The sequence below is a fragment of the Selaginella moellendorffii genome, unplaced genomic scaffold (genome assembly GCF_000143415.4).
Source record: "Selaginella moellendorffii unplaced genomic scaffold, v1.0 SELMOscaffold_8, whole genome shotgun sequence".
Lineage (NCBI taxonomy): Eukaryota > Viridiplantae > Streptophyta > Lycopodiopsida > Selaginellales > Selaginellaceae > Selaginella > Selaginella moellendorffii.
Genome location: NW_003314269.1, coordinates 1,378,215 through 1,392,984, shown reverse-complemented (window position 1 = coordinate 1,392,984; position 14,770 = coordinate 1,378,215). Strand labels below are relative to the sequence as shown.

General features: G+C 47.5%; 2 protein-coding genes across 2 annotated transcripts; one reads left to right on the top strand and one right to left on the bottom strand.

Annotated features, from left to right (window-relative positions):
• Positions 1 to 2,058: 2,058 nt before the first annotated feature.
• LOC112345478 (pentatricopeptide repeat-containing protein At1g09900-like) lies at positions 2,059 to 4,397 on the bottom strand. Its single transcript, XM_024672343.1, has 2 exons — positions 4,367 to 4,397; positions 2,059 to 4,319 (listed from the first exon to the last, which is right to left on the bottom strand). The coding sequence occupies exons 1-2, from the start codon at positions 4,372 to 4,374 to the stop codon at positions 2,273 to 2,275; spliced, it is 2,055 nt and encodes a 684-aa protein (XP_024528111.1). The 5' UTR covers positions 4,375 to 4,397; the 3' UTR covers positions 2,059 to 2,272.
• Positions 4,398 to 8,724: 4,327 nt separating this feature from the next.
• LOC112345288 (probable protein phosphatase 2C 70) lies at positions 8,725 to 10,323 on the top strand. Its single transcript, XM_024671686.1, has one exon. The coding sequence runs from the start codon at positions 8,779 to 8,781 to the stop codon at positions 9,832 to 9,834; it is 1,056 nt and encodes a 351-aa protein (XP_024527454.1). The 5' UTR covers positions 8,725 to 8,778; the 3' UTR covers positions 9,835 to 10,323.
• Positions 10,324 to 14,770: the final 4,447 nt, after the last annotated feature.

The following is a 14,770-nucleotide window of genomic DNA, read 5'->3' as shown; positions in this document are numbered from 1 at the left end:
AGCTTTATGTTATGCCAGCATGCTAGGCATTGCCTAGGATCATCTTGAACACGGTGTTGTGTATTGCCCATGTTGAAGATCATCTTGAATGGCAGATTGAAGATCAGACTCAGATTGGTTGCATTGACATTAGATGCTAGTAATGAATAAAATAGAAAGTTGAGAAAGTTCACAAGTCTATGTTCAAATTGCAGTTGTGTCTTGCATACCCATAGTTGTGTTGTATGGTTTAAAGTGTTCAATTTTTCATTTTCCAATTGGGGTGATACTTATATGTCCCAAATTTACCTTAACCTAACATGTTTGTCTGGGCTGGATTTATGGAAGTCAATCAAAAGTATAGACAACCAGGAAATCACCACTAACTTTTGGAACATGATGCAGGAGCATGAAGAAATGAACAATCATCACAACTTATAATAAGCTTGCAAATAGTATTAGTTTTTGTAAAGGGTCCAATAGTTTAACAAACACTAACCTGGTCTATCTAGTTAGATTGGCTAAAGAGATGAGCTATTGAGGCCAGAATGAACATCAAGATTTAATTAGTTACAATTTTTTCCATTCCAAGTCATGTTTCTTAGTTTCCAAACTCTTTTCCATTCTGATTCCTAGGAGCAGTCAACATTGACAACCATAGGGCTGTAGCCACCTCAGAGCTCACAAATACTAGCACAATCCTGGAAGAGGTGGAAGAAATGGAAAATCACAAAAGTTGACAATATATAAGAGTCTATGTGCAATTACATACCTCTACCTGTAGAGATAAATTCAAGTTTGTCAAAAAGGCTAGCAAAGGGTGAAGTAGACGTCCTCAATGCTATAGATGCTGGGATATTCAGGATGTCTCTCTCTAGGTTGTGGCATTGCAGGCTTGATGGTCATTGCAGCTGAATTATGTGGTAGTGGATGGCAAACCCATCAAGTTTCTTCTCTGATTTTTTCATCATCATAAAACAATGGATTGCTGGCTCCTCTTTTGGCCATTGGGTTTTTATGTGAAGTCTCACAAAGTATGCAAATGTTGTGATATGAGGTAATGGCTGTGTCAGAAAACTCAGGAAGTTTCTTAGATGGCTTAAAAGGAAGAAGAGTGATTCCTATGCAACAGGGATCAACAAAGAGATTGTGAGTTGTGAGCAGGTTTTGTCACGAAGTTATGTTGGTCTTTGCCAAACTACTTAGCATTAGCTGGAAAAATTAATACTTATTAATAAAATAATAATAATAAAAATATTAACCACTTTACTTTTATAAGGTGCCAAATTCTCACTCCAGAACTCTCAAGTTCCTTGCCAAGCTGCTCAGCCTGGCAGAAAGAAAAAAATCAGAGGAGATCGAGAGAGATTTGACTTACTTGCTGCCAGCCAGTGGACGTTAGGCTTGCATCAGTGTGCTCGTAGTAACTAGTAGTCGGCTTGTTAGAGCTAGTAGTGACTTTAGAAGATTGGAGCAAAATGCTACAGAACATGAGATTCCACACGCAGCGCAACGCCCTAACGATGTGGCTGATCCTCAGGCGCCTCCACCGCCCGTCAAACAGTACCTTCCACGCGCTCCCAATCTGGAGCAAGATCTCCCCCTCGACGTTGTGGAACGCCTCGCCATGACGCAGCAATCGCAGCGTCTTGGGCTCCATCTTTCCTCTCAAGAACCCTAAACCCTTTTTGGCGCGAGATCCAAATTAAACTTTTGTCTTTTATTTTAAAGGGGATCTTAGTTTGGATGGGGATGTTTTGATTGTAAAATTATTTTGGATTTATAATTTATAAATATGCTTATGTGAGTGCCTGGAATAGGAATACAAAAATGTGCATATTAATTAACCCAAAAACCTTAATTTATATATAGGAGCGAGTGGTCCAAATTAAAATTAATCTGACAGCTACCAAAATCCCACTACGGTAATATTAATATATAGCATCGTAGCCGTACACTTGGCCCTCACACTTATAATTTATAAAATTTTCCTATTTAATGGTTTAAGATTAATTTTGTGTTTATGAATAATACTACTAAAACTAAGAGTTATTAGCAATAAATTATCCATCTAAAATGTAAGCAAATGCAAAATAATTTAATATCAATGGGACCTGTTGAAAATCAAACCTCTTTGAGTGGCAGTAAACCGGCTGCTTAACTTCCACTTTGCTCAATGGTCCTTTTGCCGGTATGCGGATTGTGAGCTACGTACCATGGAGATCCAAGTGAGTTTTTTCCATATCAAAGTTTGCTGCAAGATTCGTTTGGTCAAGATCTCAGGAACCTGCTTCTATATTTCGTCGCAGCTGATTTGCTCAGAGAAAGACCGCAGCTGAAGCTTGCACAGCGCTCTCACAAGTGTCCTAAACATGACTTTGTCACCGGCGAACGGCATCCTCTCGAGCAGCTCAAACGCCTCATCGATCCGTCCCTGCTTGCAAAAAGCCGCGACGATGGTGCCATAGCACGCAACATCTGGAGCGCAGTCTCTCTTGGCCATGGCGTCGAGCAGAAGCACGGCTCTTTCCAGCTCCATCTTCAAGCAGAGGCCGTGAATGAGAGCCCGGTACGTGATCGCGTTGGGAGGAGTACAGTCACTCGCGAGCATCACCCCGAAGAGCCTGTGAGCCTGGTCGAGTCTCCCGGCCTTGCAAAGAGCGCTCATCACAGTGTTGTAAGTGTAAACGTTGGGAGCTAGCTTCCGGTCGAGCAACCTCTGGAAGAGCTCCACACACTCGTCGGCCCTGGCATTCCTGGCGAGCCACTTGAGAAGAATCGTGTAAGTGATAGCATTGGGATCACAGCCTCTGGATACCATCTCCTGGATCAGTGTAACAGCGCGGTGGTACCGGTTGTCTTCTACAAGCCCATTGATCAGCGAGTTGAAAGTTACGGCGTCGGGAAGAACACCATCTTGGTTCATCCGTGGTAGCAGCTTGTACGCAAATCTCCACAGCCCGTGCCGGCTCAAGCCTTCGAAGAGGATGTTATACGTGTAGATGTCCGGCGAAGGCCCTGTTCTCGCCATCCTCGTGAACACTTTGATGCCCCGCTTGAGTCTCCTTGCCTTGAGAAATCCCAGAACAAGGCTGTTGTAAGTGACGACGCTAGTGCAATGCTTCGCGTCTGCTTCCTTGGCAATCTCCACGGCCTCGTCCACTCGTCCAGTTTTGCTGAGCTCCTCGATCACTGGATCGTAAATCCTGGCATCTGGAACGCAGTTTCTCGAGATCATACGCTCCACCAGCACTTTCGCCTTGTCCACCATCCCGGACTTGCACAGGCTATGGATGATTAGGCTGTACGTGTCTTTGTCCGCCTCGAGCCCGACGCTCTCCATCTGCTCCAGCAGCTCGAGAGCCTCGGCTGTGTTTCTAGGATTCTTGCAAACAGCGCTGAGAAAGCTGTTGCAAGTGTGGAGCCTCACGGAGGACGAGCCATGCCTGAGTGCCATTGCTAGAATCAGCTCGCGAGCTCGATCCACCCGACCGCGATCCAAAAGACTTTCAACCAGCGAGTTCACGTCCTCGGACTCGCAGCCGAGCTTGAGAGCCAAGCCACAGGCCTCGTCGATTCTATCCGACTGATACAACCCTTGGACTAGACTGCGAAAACACTCGGCACCACCGGCCTCCACGCATTCCTCCTCGGACAACTCCTTGAAACTTTCCAGTGCCCTGTCGAGATCTTCGTCGAGAACCCGAGAGATGCGAAGAACCAAGTCGAGCTTGACTTCGGTTCCTCTCACTTCTCGTAGGATCTCGTAGACGTCGTTGTTCCTCTTGGCAGCCGTGAGCGCAGCGACGAGAATCGAGTACGTAGAGACACTGGCTCGCAAGGAGAATGAGTTCTTGGCTTCTCTAAAAAACTCTAGAGCACCATCTACGTTGCCGGCCTTGCAAAGTCCTCGCAAGCAGCCATTTAGATCCTGGATGGACAGCGTCGATCCATTCTCGGCCATGTCCTTGAGAAGCTCGATGGTCGCTCGGAGATTCCCCCGTTCGCTATACTTCACAGCGAGAGCTGGGAATGCCTGTTTCTTCCACAGCTGGAACAGGGCCTTGGATTCCTCACGCCTGTTCATCCTGTTCATGGTCTCGGTCATGAGCCTGATCGTGTAGCCCGTGTGCTTGAATCGCGACTGCCCCGAAGTGATCCAGTCGAAGAATGCGAGCGCCTTGTCCGAGTCGTGGAGCGCCAAGACTACCTCGTTGTAGACTCGATAATTGACGGGCATGGATTTCTTGGCGAGGAGCTCGGGGGAAGCCAGGCATTCGAGAATGGCCGTGGCCTCGGTGGAGAGGTTCGTCATCGCTGGAAGGATTGAATCCTTGGCACTGCCATGAAGAATCCTTACCCCAAATTTGGCCACATTTGCTCTCACCTGGCCATTGCTCCACATTCTCCATGCTCGTCTAGCGATTTTAGGGCTTTGGGAAATGTGCTGTTAAATTCAAGTATTTGGCACCTTATAAAAGTAAAGTGGTTAATATTTTTATTATTATTATTTTATTAATAACTAGTAATTTGTCCAGCTAATGCTAAGTAGTTTGGCAAAGACCAACATAACTTCGTGACAAAACCTGCTCACAACTCACAATCTCTTTGTTGATCCCTAGTTGCATAGGAATCACTCTTCTTCCTTTTAAGCCATCTAAGAAACTTCCTGAGTTTTCTGACACAGTCATTACCTCATATCACAACATTTGCATACTTTGTGAGACTTCACATAAAAACCCAATGGCCAAAAGAGGAGCCAGCAATCCATTTTTTTATGATGATGAAAAAATCAGAGAAGAAACTTGATGGGTTTGCACCACATAATTCAGCTGCAATGACCATCAAGCCTGCAATGCCACAACCTAGAGACATCCTGAATATCCCAGCATCTATAGCATTGAGGACCTCTACTTCACCCTTTGCTAGCCTTTTTGACAAACTTGAATTTATCTCTATAGGTAAAGGTATGTAATTGCATATAGACTCTTATATATTGTCAACTTCTGTGATTTTCAATTTCTTCCACCTCTTCCAGGATTGTGCTGGTATTTGTGAGCTCTAAGGTGGCTACAGCCCTATGGTAGTCAATGTTGACTGCTCCTAGGAATCAGAAATGGAAAAGAGTTCGAAAATTAAGAAACATGACTTAGAATGGAAAAAACCACTGTAACTGATTAAAAGAGTTTACAAACTAATGGAATGGAATTTTTTTTGTAACTGATTAAATCTCAATGGCCTCAATAGCTCATCTCTTTAGCCAATCTAACTGGATAAACCAGGTCAGTGTTTGTTAAACTATTGGACCCTTTAGAAAAATTAATACTGTTTGCAAGTAGTTTTATAGGACTAAAGCTATTAGATTAAGAACTATTAACTTTAGTTTAGTCCTTGTTAAGAATCAATCTACATGCATAAAATGAGCTATTAATAAGAATATACCAGGCTCACGCGAACCGGGTTCTCATTCACAGCCTCTGCTTGAAGATGGGTCATTCCACAATCTTGAGTGCTTATTGTGACACCAAGCACTTTTGCATTTTGAATGGACGGGTTATATGTGATGTGGCAGGGTACATTTCGTGCTTGGTTTAGAAACAAGTCACTGAAGATCGTGGAATGACCCAGATGAAGCTGGGGAGAGCCATGCTTCTGCTCAACACAATGGCCAAGAGGAGCTACGCTCCAGATGTGCGCTACGGCACCATCATCGCGCTTTTTGCAAGCAGGGACGGATCGATGAGGCGTTTGAGCTGCTCGAGAGGATGCTGTGATAAAGTCATGTTTAGAACGCTTGTAAGAGCGCTGTGCAGGCTTCAGGTGCGGTCTTTCTCCAAGAAAATCAGCTGCGACGGGATACAACACAAAACGAAACTTACTTGCAATGGTCAAGCCTGGAGAGATTTCAAACGTGCATCCGCTTCCCAGAACTTTGCTGCAGGAATCAAATATCCCATAAAAAACATATAGAGCACTCAGAAGAGCAACATGTAGTGTTGATTTTCTTGTCGCCAACTCCATCTTAACTCGTTTAACATGTCTGGGCGTTGACCCGGCTAAGAACCCTAAAACATGACCGTTGAAATATTCGGTTGGGATATGCTGTTTTTCATGCAGCATAGGGTTTATGTAGGGTGTCGCACGAAGGCGCGGGGGTGGAGATGGGGCGCTCGCAGGGTGCGGTTTTTCCACTGTACTCCACGAAGCTGCTCGCCTTGCTGTCTGTGATAGGTACCATCGCTGTGATGCTTCTTGCGTCCAAGGGTGTGGTTCGCAGTCCCGATGCTGAGCAATGTGTTTGCCGCCCGAAGCTTTGTGTTTGTCTTGATGGGATCTGCTACGACAAGATCTCTGTTCTCCGTGATGGTCCTTCGTGGACAGATGCAATGCAGCTAGAGCACGAGCTGGTCAAAGATTTTGCTCGCAGCAAACAGATTGGTAGAGGTGGCTTTGGAGAGGTCTGGCTCGCTCAGAAGAATTGTGATCCAGAAGATCGGGAGCAATACGTCATCAAAGAAGTGTGGGATGAAGCAGAATGGCAGAAAGAAATTCGTTTCGGAATCAAACTAAAGGACCAAGAGCACATCGCCAGGTAGGTAATATACTTGTTTGAATCAAACATTTAGCTCATTTTTTATTGCAGGTACATCACATCTGGTCATGACGCAGAAGGCAAGAGGCTAATCGTGTTCAGATACGAGGGTGTTTCCCTTTATAAGGCTATGTATGTGTCTGACCAAGGCATTGTGACGAGGAAGACGGTGGACGACAAGATGAGTATAATGACCCAGCTCTTGGAGGCACTCCAAGTTCTAGAGCGACACGGAGTTGTCCACAGAGATCTAAAGCCGGAGAATATTGTTTTGTCTTCGCAGGGTGAACTTAGACTGATTGATTTTGGAAGCGCAGTGGATTCGGGGAGGGAGATGCTTTCGCATAGCAGGTAAGATAAGTTAATGTAAAGATCTGTTATGTTTACTGATTGTGTTATTGTTATTTCCATTTTTCCAGTGATGAAGAAACTCAAAAATATGCACCTCCGCAAGCCTGGAAAGAATTGAGGAGTATGTCTCGAATTACAGGCGCATTTGATATGTGGAGCGCTGGAATTGTCTTCCTTGAAATGCATGGAGCATTGGATTGTCAGGAGACAACGTCAAAGCAAAAGATTCTTCTCAAGCGAATCAAGCTGATGAGTGAGTCCAGGAATTATCTTGAAAGGTAAGAGCAAATGATAATTGCCTTCTTGCTTACTGAAACTGACTGGATTATGTAGGCTGCAGGGACTTCTGAACATCTGTGTAGACTTTCGGGAAGGGCATCTCGGACTTCTTGAAGAGTTGAGGACAGTGAAGTTTGAGGATCTTTGTGGGGAAGGCCGCATAAAACGTTTCGAGAGCTGTGCAACCGAGAGGTACCGTTAGAGGCTTGGAAGCTGAAACAATAACTTCTTGGCGGTTACAGGATTGGTGCTGACATCGTTACTACCATTGGTGGCATGCTTCGCTTTGATGATGCTTCACGACTCTCACCGCAGAAGGCTTTGCACATGCTAAAAGGGTATGGAGCTGCTGATGATGTGGAACCCAGCCGAAAGAGGGCAGGGTCTGGAGCTGATGATTCTAGCCGAAAGAGAGCAAGGTTTGGAGCTGATGATGAGGAGCCCAGCCGAAAAAAGGCTCGTAGGCTGTGTAGCTAGGCAGGTGAGTCTTGCTTGATCTACAATCTGGTGCTTTTGCCTGATTGCTGACGGTGAATATTTGTTGTATGCAGGTGTGAATCGCTTACTGGATGACGTACGTGTAATTTAGCAATCTGGTGCTTTTGCTTGATTGCTGACGGTGAATATTTTGTTGTATGCAGGTGTGAATGACTTACTGGACGACTTACATGTAATTTAGGACGACTTACATACGACTCTCTCCTGTTTTGTATGAGAACTTGGCTTCCGGAACTTTTATAAAGCCTCTGTTGTTTTCTGAAGTTACGGCAGATGTTTCGGTTTAATTTTGAATGTAGATGTTACAGGAGCATAGACTGGTCCGGCATAAAGTGGAAAAATGAAGAAATCCATCTCTGGAACCTGGTTAAACAGGAATCGTGAGATCATAGAGTTCTAGAAAAAGAACGGGCACAATATGTAATTGCGAACGTTGGGGGTGAAAGGCTCAGGCTCAACAACACCCGCAGGAACGAACCAGGTTCTGAAAAAGAGACTCGGGCTCGCGCCGATCTCGTCACGAGTGTCGTCAAGAGTGTTGAGCATACACTGGACACTGTTAGAGGACTTGAATATGATAGAAATGCCGGGGTGGTGCAGATTTCAAGCCAGAACCATTCACAGCTCGAGAAGCATGGAACGATCTTGGCAGTGACGGATGCATATCATTTGCACACAACAGCCGAACCCGATCTGCAAAAATACCTTGGAACTACATGGTATAATGGGGACGCCGAAGCAACGATGATACGGACGGGGAAACAACGTTAGCTGCCATCCCTTCCATTGCAGCTTCTATCAGGAGAACACAGGTTGCAACAAAAGTCAGAGTCGCAAGAATATGTCCAGGCACTGGTGCGTTGAACAGACCAGAGATAACCCGACACTATTGATCAAGCGGGAAGCTAAGCTGAATATGCTGGAAAAAGTACAGAGCTTCCTAAATTGGAAGAACTAAAATGGCTGTTTGACTAAAACAGTGTCAATTTCTTATCCTCTCCCTTAGGGTTAAAGTAGGGTTTCAGACGAGGCAGCCAAGAGCTTCCCATTCCTTCCAGCAGGGGAAACTTTGTCTTAGGATGGCAGCTACGGTGATTATGCTTGGCTATGGCGACATGGACACAAGTGAATTTCAAGAACCAGCTAGCAAGGTAGTAAGAGCACATACTGAAGGATGCAGCACAGATGGGAGTCTGGATAAGTTGAGGTGGGGTGCATGCTCAATTCAGGGTTGGCCAGACTACATGGAAGATAGCTTTGCAGTATGCGTGGACAACAAGGATCTCATCCTCGGGGTGTATGATGGACACCGGGGCAGCAAAGTCTCCAGTTTTTGTGCACAACGCTTGCACATCGAGCTCCTACAAACTAGAGCAGATACTGGCAAAGACTTCTCAACATGTTTAGCTGAAACCTTCATGAGGATGGACGAGTTGTTGCTGAACAAGTCGAAACAAGATGAAGATTTGAAGCATCAGGGAAGCACATCACTTGTTGTGGTGATCAACGAGGGGAAGCTGGTGGTAGCAAACACAGGAGATTGTAGATGTGTGCTTTACAGACAAGGTAAAGCTGTGGAGCTATCCAGGGACCACTGTGGGAATGTTGGTTGTGAAAAATCTCGAGTAGAGGGAGCTGGGGGCTACGTAAAAGAGGGGCGTGTCTACAGCTCTAGTCTGGATTCAATGGGTTTGGGAGTCTCCAGGGCCATTGGGGACTTAGATTATAAGATGAACACTCAGCTCCCAACAGAAATGCAGGTGGTTATTGCCTCCCCTGAGATAACAGAGGTGGATATTGAAGATGATGAGTTTATTGTACTGGCAAGTGATGGCATTTGGGGATCGAGATCTAGTGATGATGTAGTAAAGTTTGTTGCTAAGCAGTTGAAAGATGGGGCAGTGAGCTTGTCGGGCATTTGCAGAGACTTGGCTGAAAGTTGTCTTACTTCTGATGGTAAGCATTCATCTTCTAGAGACAACATGACAGTCATCATTGTGCGACTTAGTTATTTTCAATCCCGGCCTGAGCTGATGCCGGAGTCTGGTCGTCAGAACCAGTCCGCAGGCACAGATCCCCGAGAAAATGAAGATGAGATCCATGAATCAACTAGGAAGAAACAGAAGTGTGGATAATATGTGAAGTTGCATAAAAAAGTTAATATACTCACCAAAAATAGCAATAGTTAGTATTACTATTTATTTTAAAAATAATTTTAACTCTAGATCAAAGTTTGCTGCAAGATTCGTTTGGTCAAGATCTCAGGAACCTGCTTCTATATTTCGTCGCAGCTGATTTGCTCAGAGAAAGACCGCAGCTGAAGCTTGCACAGCGCTCTCACAAGTGTCCTAAGCATGACTTTGTCACCGGCGAACGGCATCCTCTCGAGCAGCTCAAACGCCTCATCGATCCGTCCCTGCTTGCAAAAAGCCGCGACGATGGTGCCGTAGCACGCAACATCTGGAGCGCAGCCCCTCTTGGCCATGGCGTCTGTGGGAGTGAACAAGACCACGTCAGCACACAGCCACGTGAGCGATCCAGACGCCGCCACGGATCGTCACGATAAACCCATACATTTAACCATGTATCAACCGTCATAATAATAACACAACACCGTTTCATAATACCACATGGTATCGGAGCAGCGAACGATCTAATGGCAAGAGGACAGTGGCAGATGAAGAATCAAAGGGGCCAGGAACCCTTGGCTCAGGAGCGCGCGAGGGCTTTGGCAGTGCTGGCGCGGGTGGAGCGGAAGATCCAGGACCGAAAGCGCCAACAAGCTCTTTGCCCAGCCTGCCGGATGGTGTGCCCTTGTTGCGGCCGAGTTTTTCACGATTCTTCTCCACGCCGTCCTTTCTAAATTCTCTGTTTAATCTATTCTTAGATTAATAGATAGAATGTCTTCTGCTAACGCAGCAGGAAATTCTTGGGACTCTGGGGGCTGGGAGAAACTTCTCCAAAAGTTCACGGGACAGAATTTCTCCACTTGGAAAACAAAAGTACAGCTTATCCTTTTGGCCAAGGACTGCTGGCCTATAGTGGATGGAACGACTCAACGTCCGGCTGCTGCGGATGTAACCCAACGGCTCGACTGGGACTCCAAGAATCGAAAAGCGCTCTCTGTCATCGGGTTAGGTCTTGGGGATGAATTCGTTCATCTCCTTGATCTTACCAAAACAGCCCACCAGAACTGGACATCCCTTACACAAATCTTCGCTGCCAAAGCTGCCAATGCTAAGGTGGTGCTAACACAAAGGTTCTTCACGATGAGAATGCAACCTGATGACACCATGGCCACTTACATTGGAAAGTTTAAAGCGATGATCACCGAGCTGAAGGACGCGGAAGCGGCAATCACCATTGACCAAGCTAAGGCATTCCTTCTGAGCTCTGTCTCCCCTGATCTCCAACCTTTCGCATCGATGCTCTCGGCTGTACCTGGAAAGGACTTGGACTCGCTCTACTCGGACCTGATCGAGGAAGAACGAAAGCAGAACGAGCGGAGACAAAAGGCGCCCTCTCAGGCTGCTCGGGTGGAGCAGGCCTTGATCATGGGAAAGCAATCGGGTGGGAAGAAACGAGATGGCCCTGTTCGAGGACAAAAGAGCCCTTCTCCCAGCCCTGGATTTGCAACCAATAAAAAACGCAAGGGCCCATGTTACTACTGCGGCAAAGCTGGCCACGTGGAGCGTGAATGCCGGATCAAGAAAGCCGCAGAGAAAGCTCGCGCTGAAAGAAGCTCTTCTTCACGCCAACCTGACACGATGTTGATGATGACGCTCGCTGCATCTGTGTCCGAAGCCGAAGTGCTCTGGATGGATTCTGGAGCCTCGATGCACCTCACACCATTGAAGAGAGCTTTTCACAAGTATCGCCCACTGGAGCAGGAGAAGCAAGTCTTTGTAGGAGACAAACGCCCCTTAACAGTGGAAGGACAAGGAACGGTCATCATAAAGTTGGAGAGTGGAGCTGAGAAGCTCGTGAACCAGGTCTACTACGTACCAGAAGCAGGACAGACAGTGTTCTCAGTTGGTGTAGCAGCAGATCAAGGCTTCTCAACACTCTTCAACGCAGACGGATGCACCATCTTTGACGAGACTGGCCATCCAGTAGCTTTTGGTAGACGAGCTGAGACTCTCTACAAGCTCAATGCTCAGTTGATCCTCTCAACTCACGAGCAGGGGCATTTGCTTGCAATTCGCCCCAGCTCCTGGGCTGCCAACTCTCTCCAGCTCTGGCACGCTCGGCTAGGGCATGCCAATTCTCACGACATCCAGCTACTTGCTAGCCACAAGCTTGCTGATGACTTTACCCTCACCGGTGCCGGCCAACTGGGAGTATGTGAGACGTGCCAACTGGGGAAGCAGGCAAGACTACCCTTTCCACGCAGAAATCCAGAAGATGGCGCCTCAGGATTTCTTCAGCTGGTACACACGGATGTGTGCCATGTGCCAGAAGCAACTCTCAGTCACAAGCGGTACTTCGTTTCGTTCATTGACGACTACTCACGCTATGCGGTGGCTGTTCTCATGGCACACAAGGGAGAGGTCTACCATCACTTCCAGGTCTACAAAAGCTGGGCAGAAAATGCCACTGGCTGTACCATCCGGACACTACGTTCAGATGGCGGCGGTGAGTATATGAGCAAGGAGTTTCTGGCATTTCTTGCTCAGGCTGGCATCCACCACGAGTACACCGCAGCCCACACCTCGCAGCAGAATGGGGTCGCCGAGCGCCTGAACAGGACACTTATGGACTGTGTACGCTGCCTTCTCCAGCACGCTGGCATGCCCAAGGTGTTTTGGGGAGAGGCACTCAACACAGCAGTGTACCTCCGGAACCGGCTGCCAACACGTTCCACAGGACAGGTGCCGTTTCAAGTATGGACTGGGAAGCGCCCCAAGTTAGGGCACTTGAGGGTGTTTGGTTGCATAGCCTACGCCCACATCCCCAATGTTCAGCGGCGGAAGCTGGATCCCAAGAGCGAGAAATGCATCTTCATGGGCTATCACACCCAGGTAAAAGCCTATCGACTCTATAACTGCCAGCGCAGGAAACTGGTGGTGAGCCGAGATGTGGTGTTTGATGAAGCTCGTCTTTATCGAGATACCCTGAGACTCCCTCCTGTTTCTCCACCATCTCTGGTGGATCTTTCTGAGATTTTGGACGACGTTCCACATCTCCACCCAGCACCAGACAATCCAGCCGCTGCAGAGCCAGGAGGAGTTGCTGAAGGAGCGCCCGAAGGAGGCGATCTGGCAGGAGGAGCTGATCACGGTACTTCTCTTCCTTCGACACCTCCTCTGACGACTCCACAGGCCACAGCGGCTGCATCCTCAAGCACCAATGAACAGCCAGATCTTTCCACGCTTGTGGCTGACCTGTTCGTTGGCGATGAGTTATATCAAGATGCCACCACTCCTCCCAGCATTCCCAAGCTACCACCTCCTCCAGCCGGCACAGCAGTGGTGACACGCTCGGGTCGTGTCGTGAAACCATCTCTTAAAGCCAAGGAGGCGATGCCTATAGGAAAGCGTGCCTACTTCTGGGCTCTGTCGGCTCCACCTGCCTCTCTCGGTCCCCAAGCGGCTCTACATGGACCAGAAGCTGAACACTGGCAGGCAGCTATGCAGGAGGAGTATGATTCTCTCCAGAAAAACAACACTTGGTCGCTGGTTGAACTTCCAGCTCGCAGAAAGCTCGTCTCATCCAAGTGGTTGTTTAAGAAAAAGTACAACGCTGATGGAAGCATTGAGCGCTACAAGGCGAGATTTGTGGCACGCGGATTTTCTCAAGTTCATGGGCTGGACTACTCGGAGACTTACAGCCCGGTGGTGAAACTCACAACCATTCGTATGCTACTAATCCTAGCTGCAGAATTGGATCTCGAGCTCCATCAACTTGACGTTTGCACTGCGTTCCTTAACGGCGACATCGATGAAGAGGTGTATGTGGCTCAGCCTCCTGGTTTTATCCAGCCTGGAGAAGAACACCTCGTTTGCAAGCTTAACAAAGCTCTCTACGGACTCAAGCAGTCGCCACGCCAATGGTACATGAAAATAGATTCTTTTCTAATTTCCCTTGGTTTCGTGCGCAGTGCTGCTGATTGTAACCTCTACATATATTTTGACGCTGAGGGCTATTTGTTCCTTGCGCTATATGTGGACGATGCTATTCTCGTGGCAAATCAGCTACGTTTGATCCACAAATTTAAAACGTACCTTGGCGCTAAATTTGCCATGAAAGACCTCGGTGAGTTGCATTTCTGCCTCGGTATCCAGGTGACGCGCAACAGGGAACGAGGCACTCTGGAGCTAAGCCAGGCAAAATATGTTTCCGACGTGCTCCAGAGGTATGGCCTTGCTCATGTTAATCCGGTTGCTACTCCCATGGAAACAGGCTCGAAATTATCTGCTGAGAGTGGAGAGTACCTTGATCAATCTCCCGAGGAGGAGAAAGCATCTAGAGCAGTCTATCGCTCTATGGTCGGCAGCCTGATCTACCTGGTAATCTCCACTCGGCCTGACCTTGCATATGCTGTGGGAACAGTGGCGAAGTACCTGGACCGTCCCTCCACAGCACACTGGCAGGCTTTGAAACGTATTATGAGGTACGTGGCAGGGACTAACCAGCTAAGTTTAAAGTACTCCAGAGGCGAGAGCGGCAACAAGCTGGCTGGTTACTCTGATGCTGATTGGGCCGGGGATCCAGACAACAGGAAGTCAACCACAGGCTACGTTTTCCTGCTAAATGGAAATGTCGCAAGCTGGTGCAGCAAACGACAGGCTATTACAGCGATGTCGAGTACTGAGGCTGAGTACATAGCTGCAGCAGCTGGAACCAAGGAAGCAGCGTGGCTGAAGGGACTTCTCCAGGATCTACAAATCAACACGGGCGTGGTCAAGCTATTGTGTGACAACCAGTCTGCAATAGCTTTGACCAAGAACTCCAGGTTCCACTCTCGTACTAAACACATTGAGCTGCGCTTCCATTTCATACGAGAGCAGATCCAGAGAGGAATGATCGAGCTGGAGTTCTGCCCGACAAACTCCATGCTAGCGGACGTGC

Coding starts and splice junctions, on each gene's coding strand:
- LOC112345288 (XM_024671686.1), top strand. CDS start 8,779: ATGGCAGCTACGGTGATTATGCTTGGCTATGGCGACATGGACACAAGT.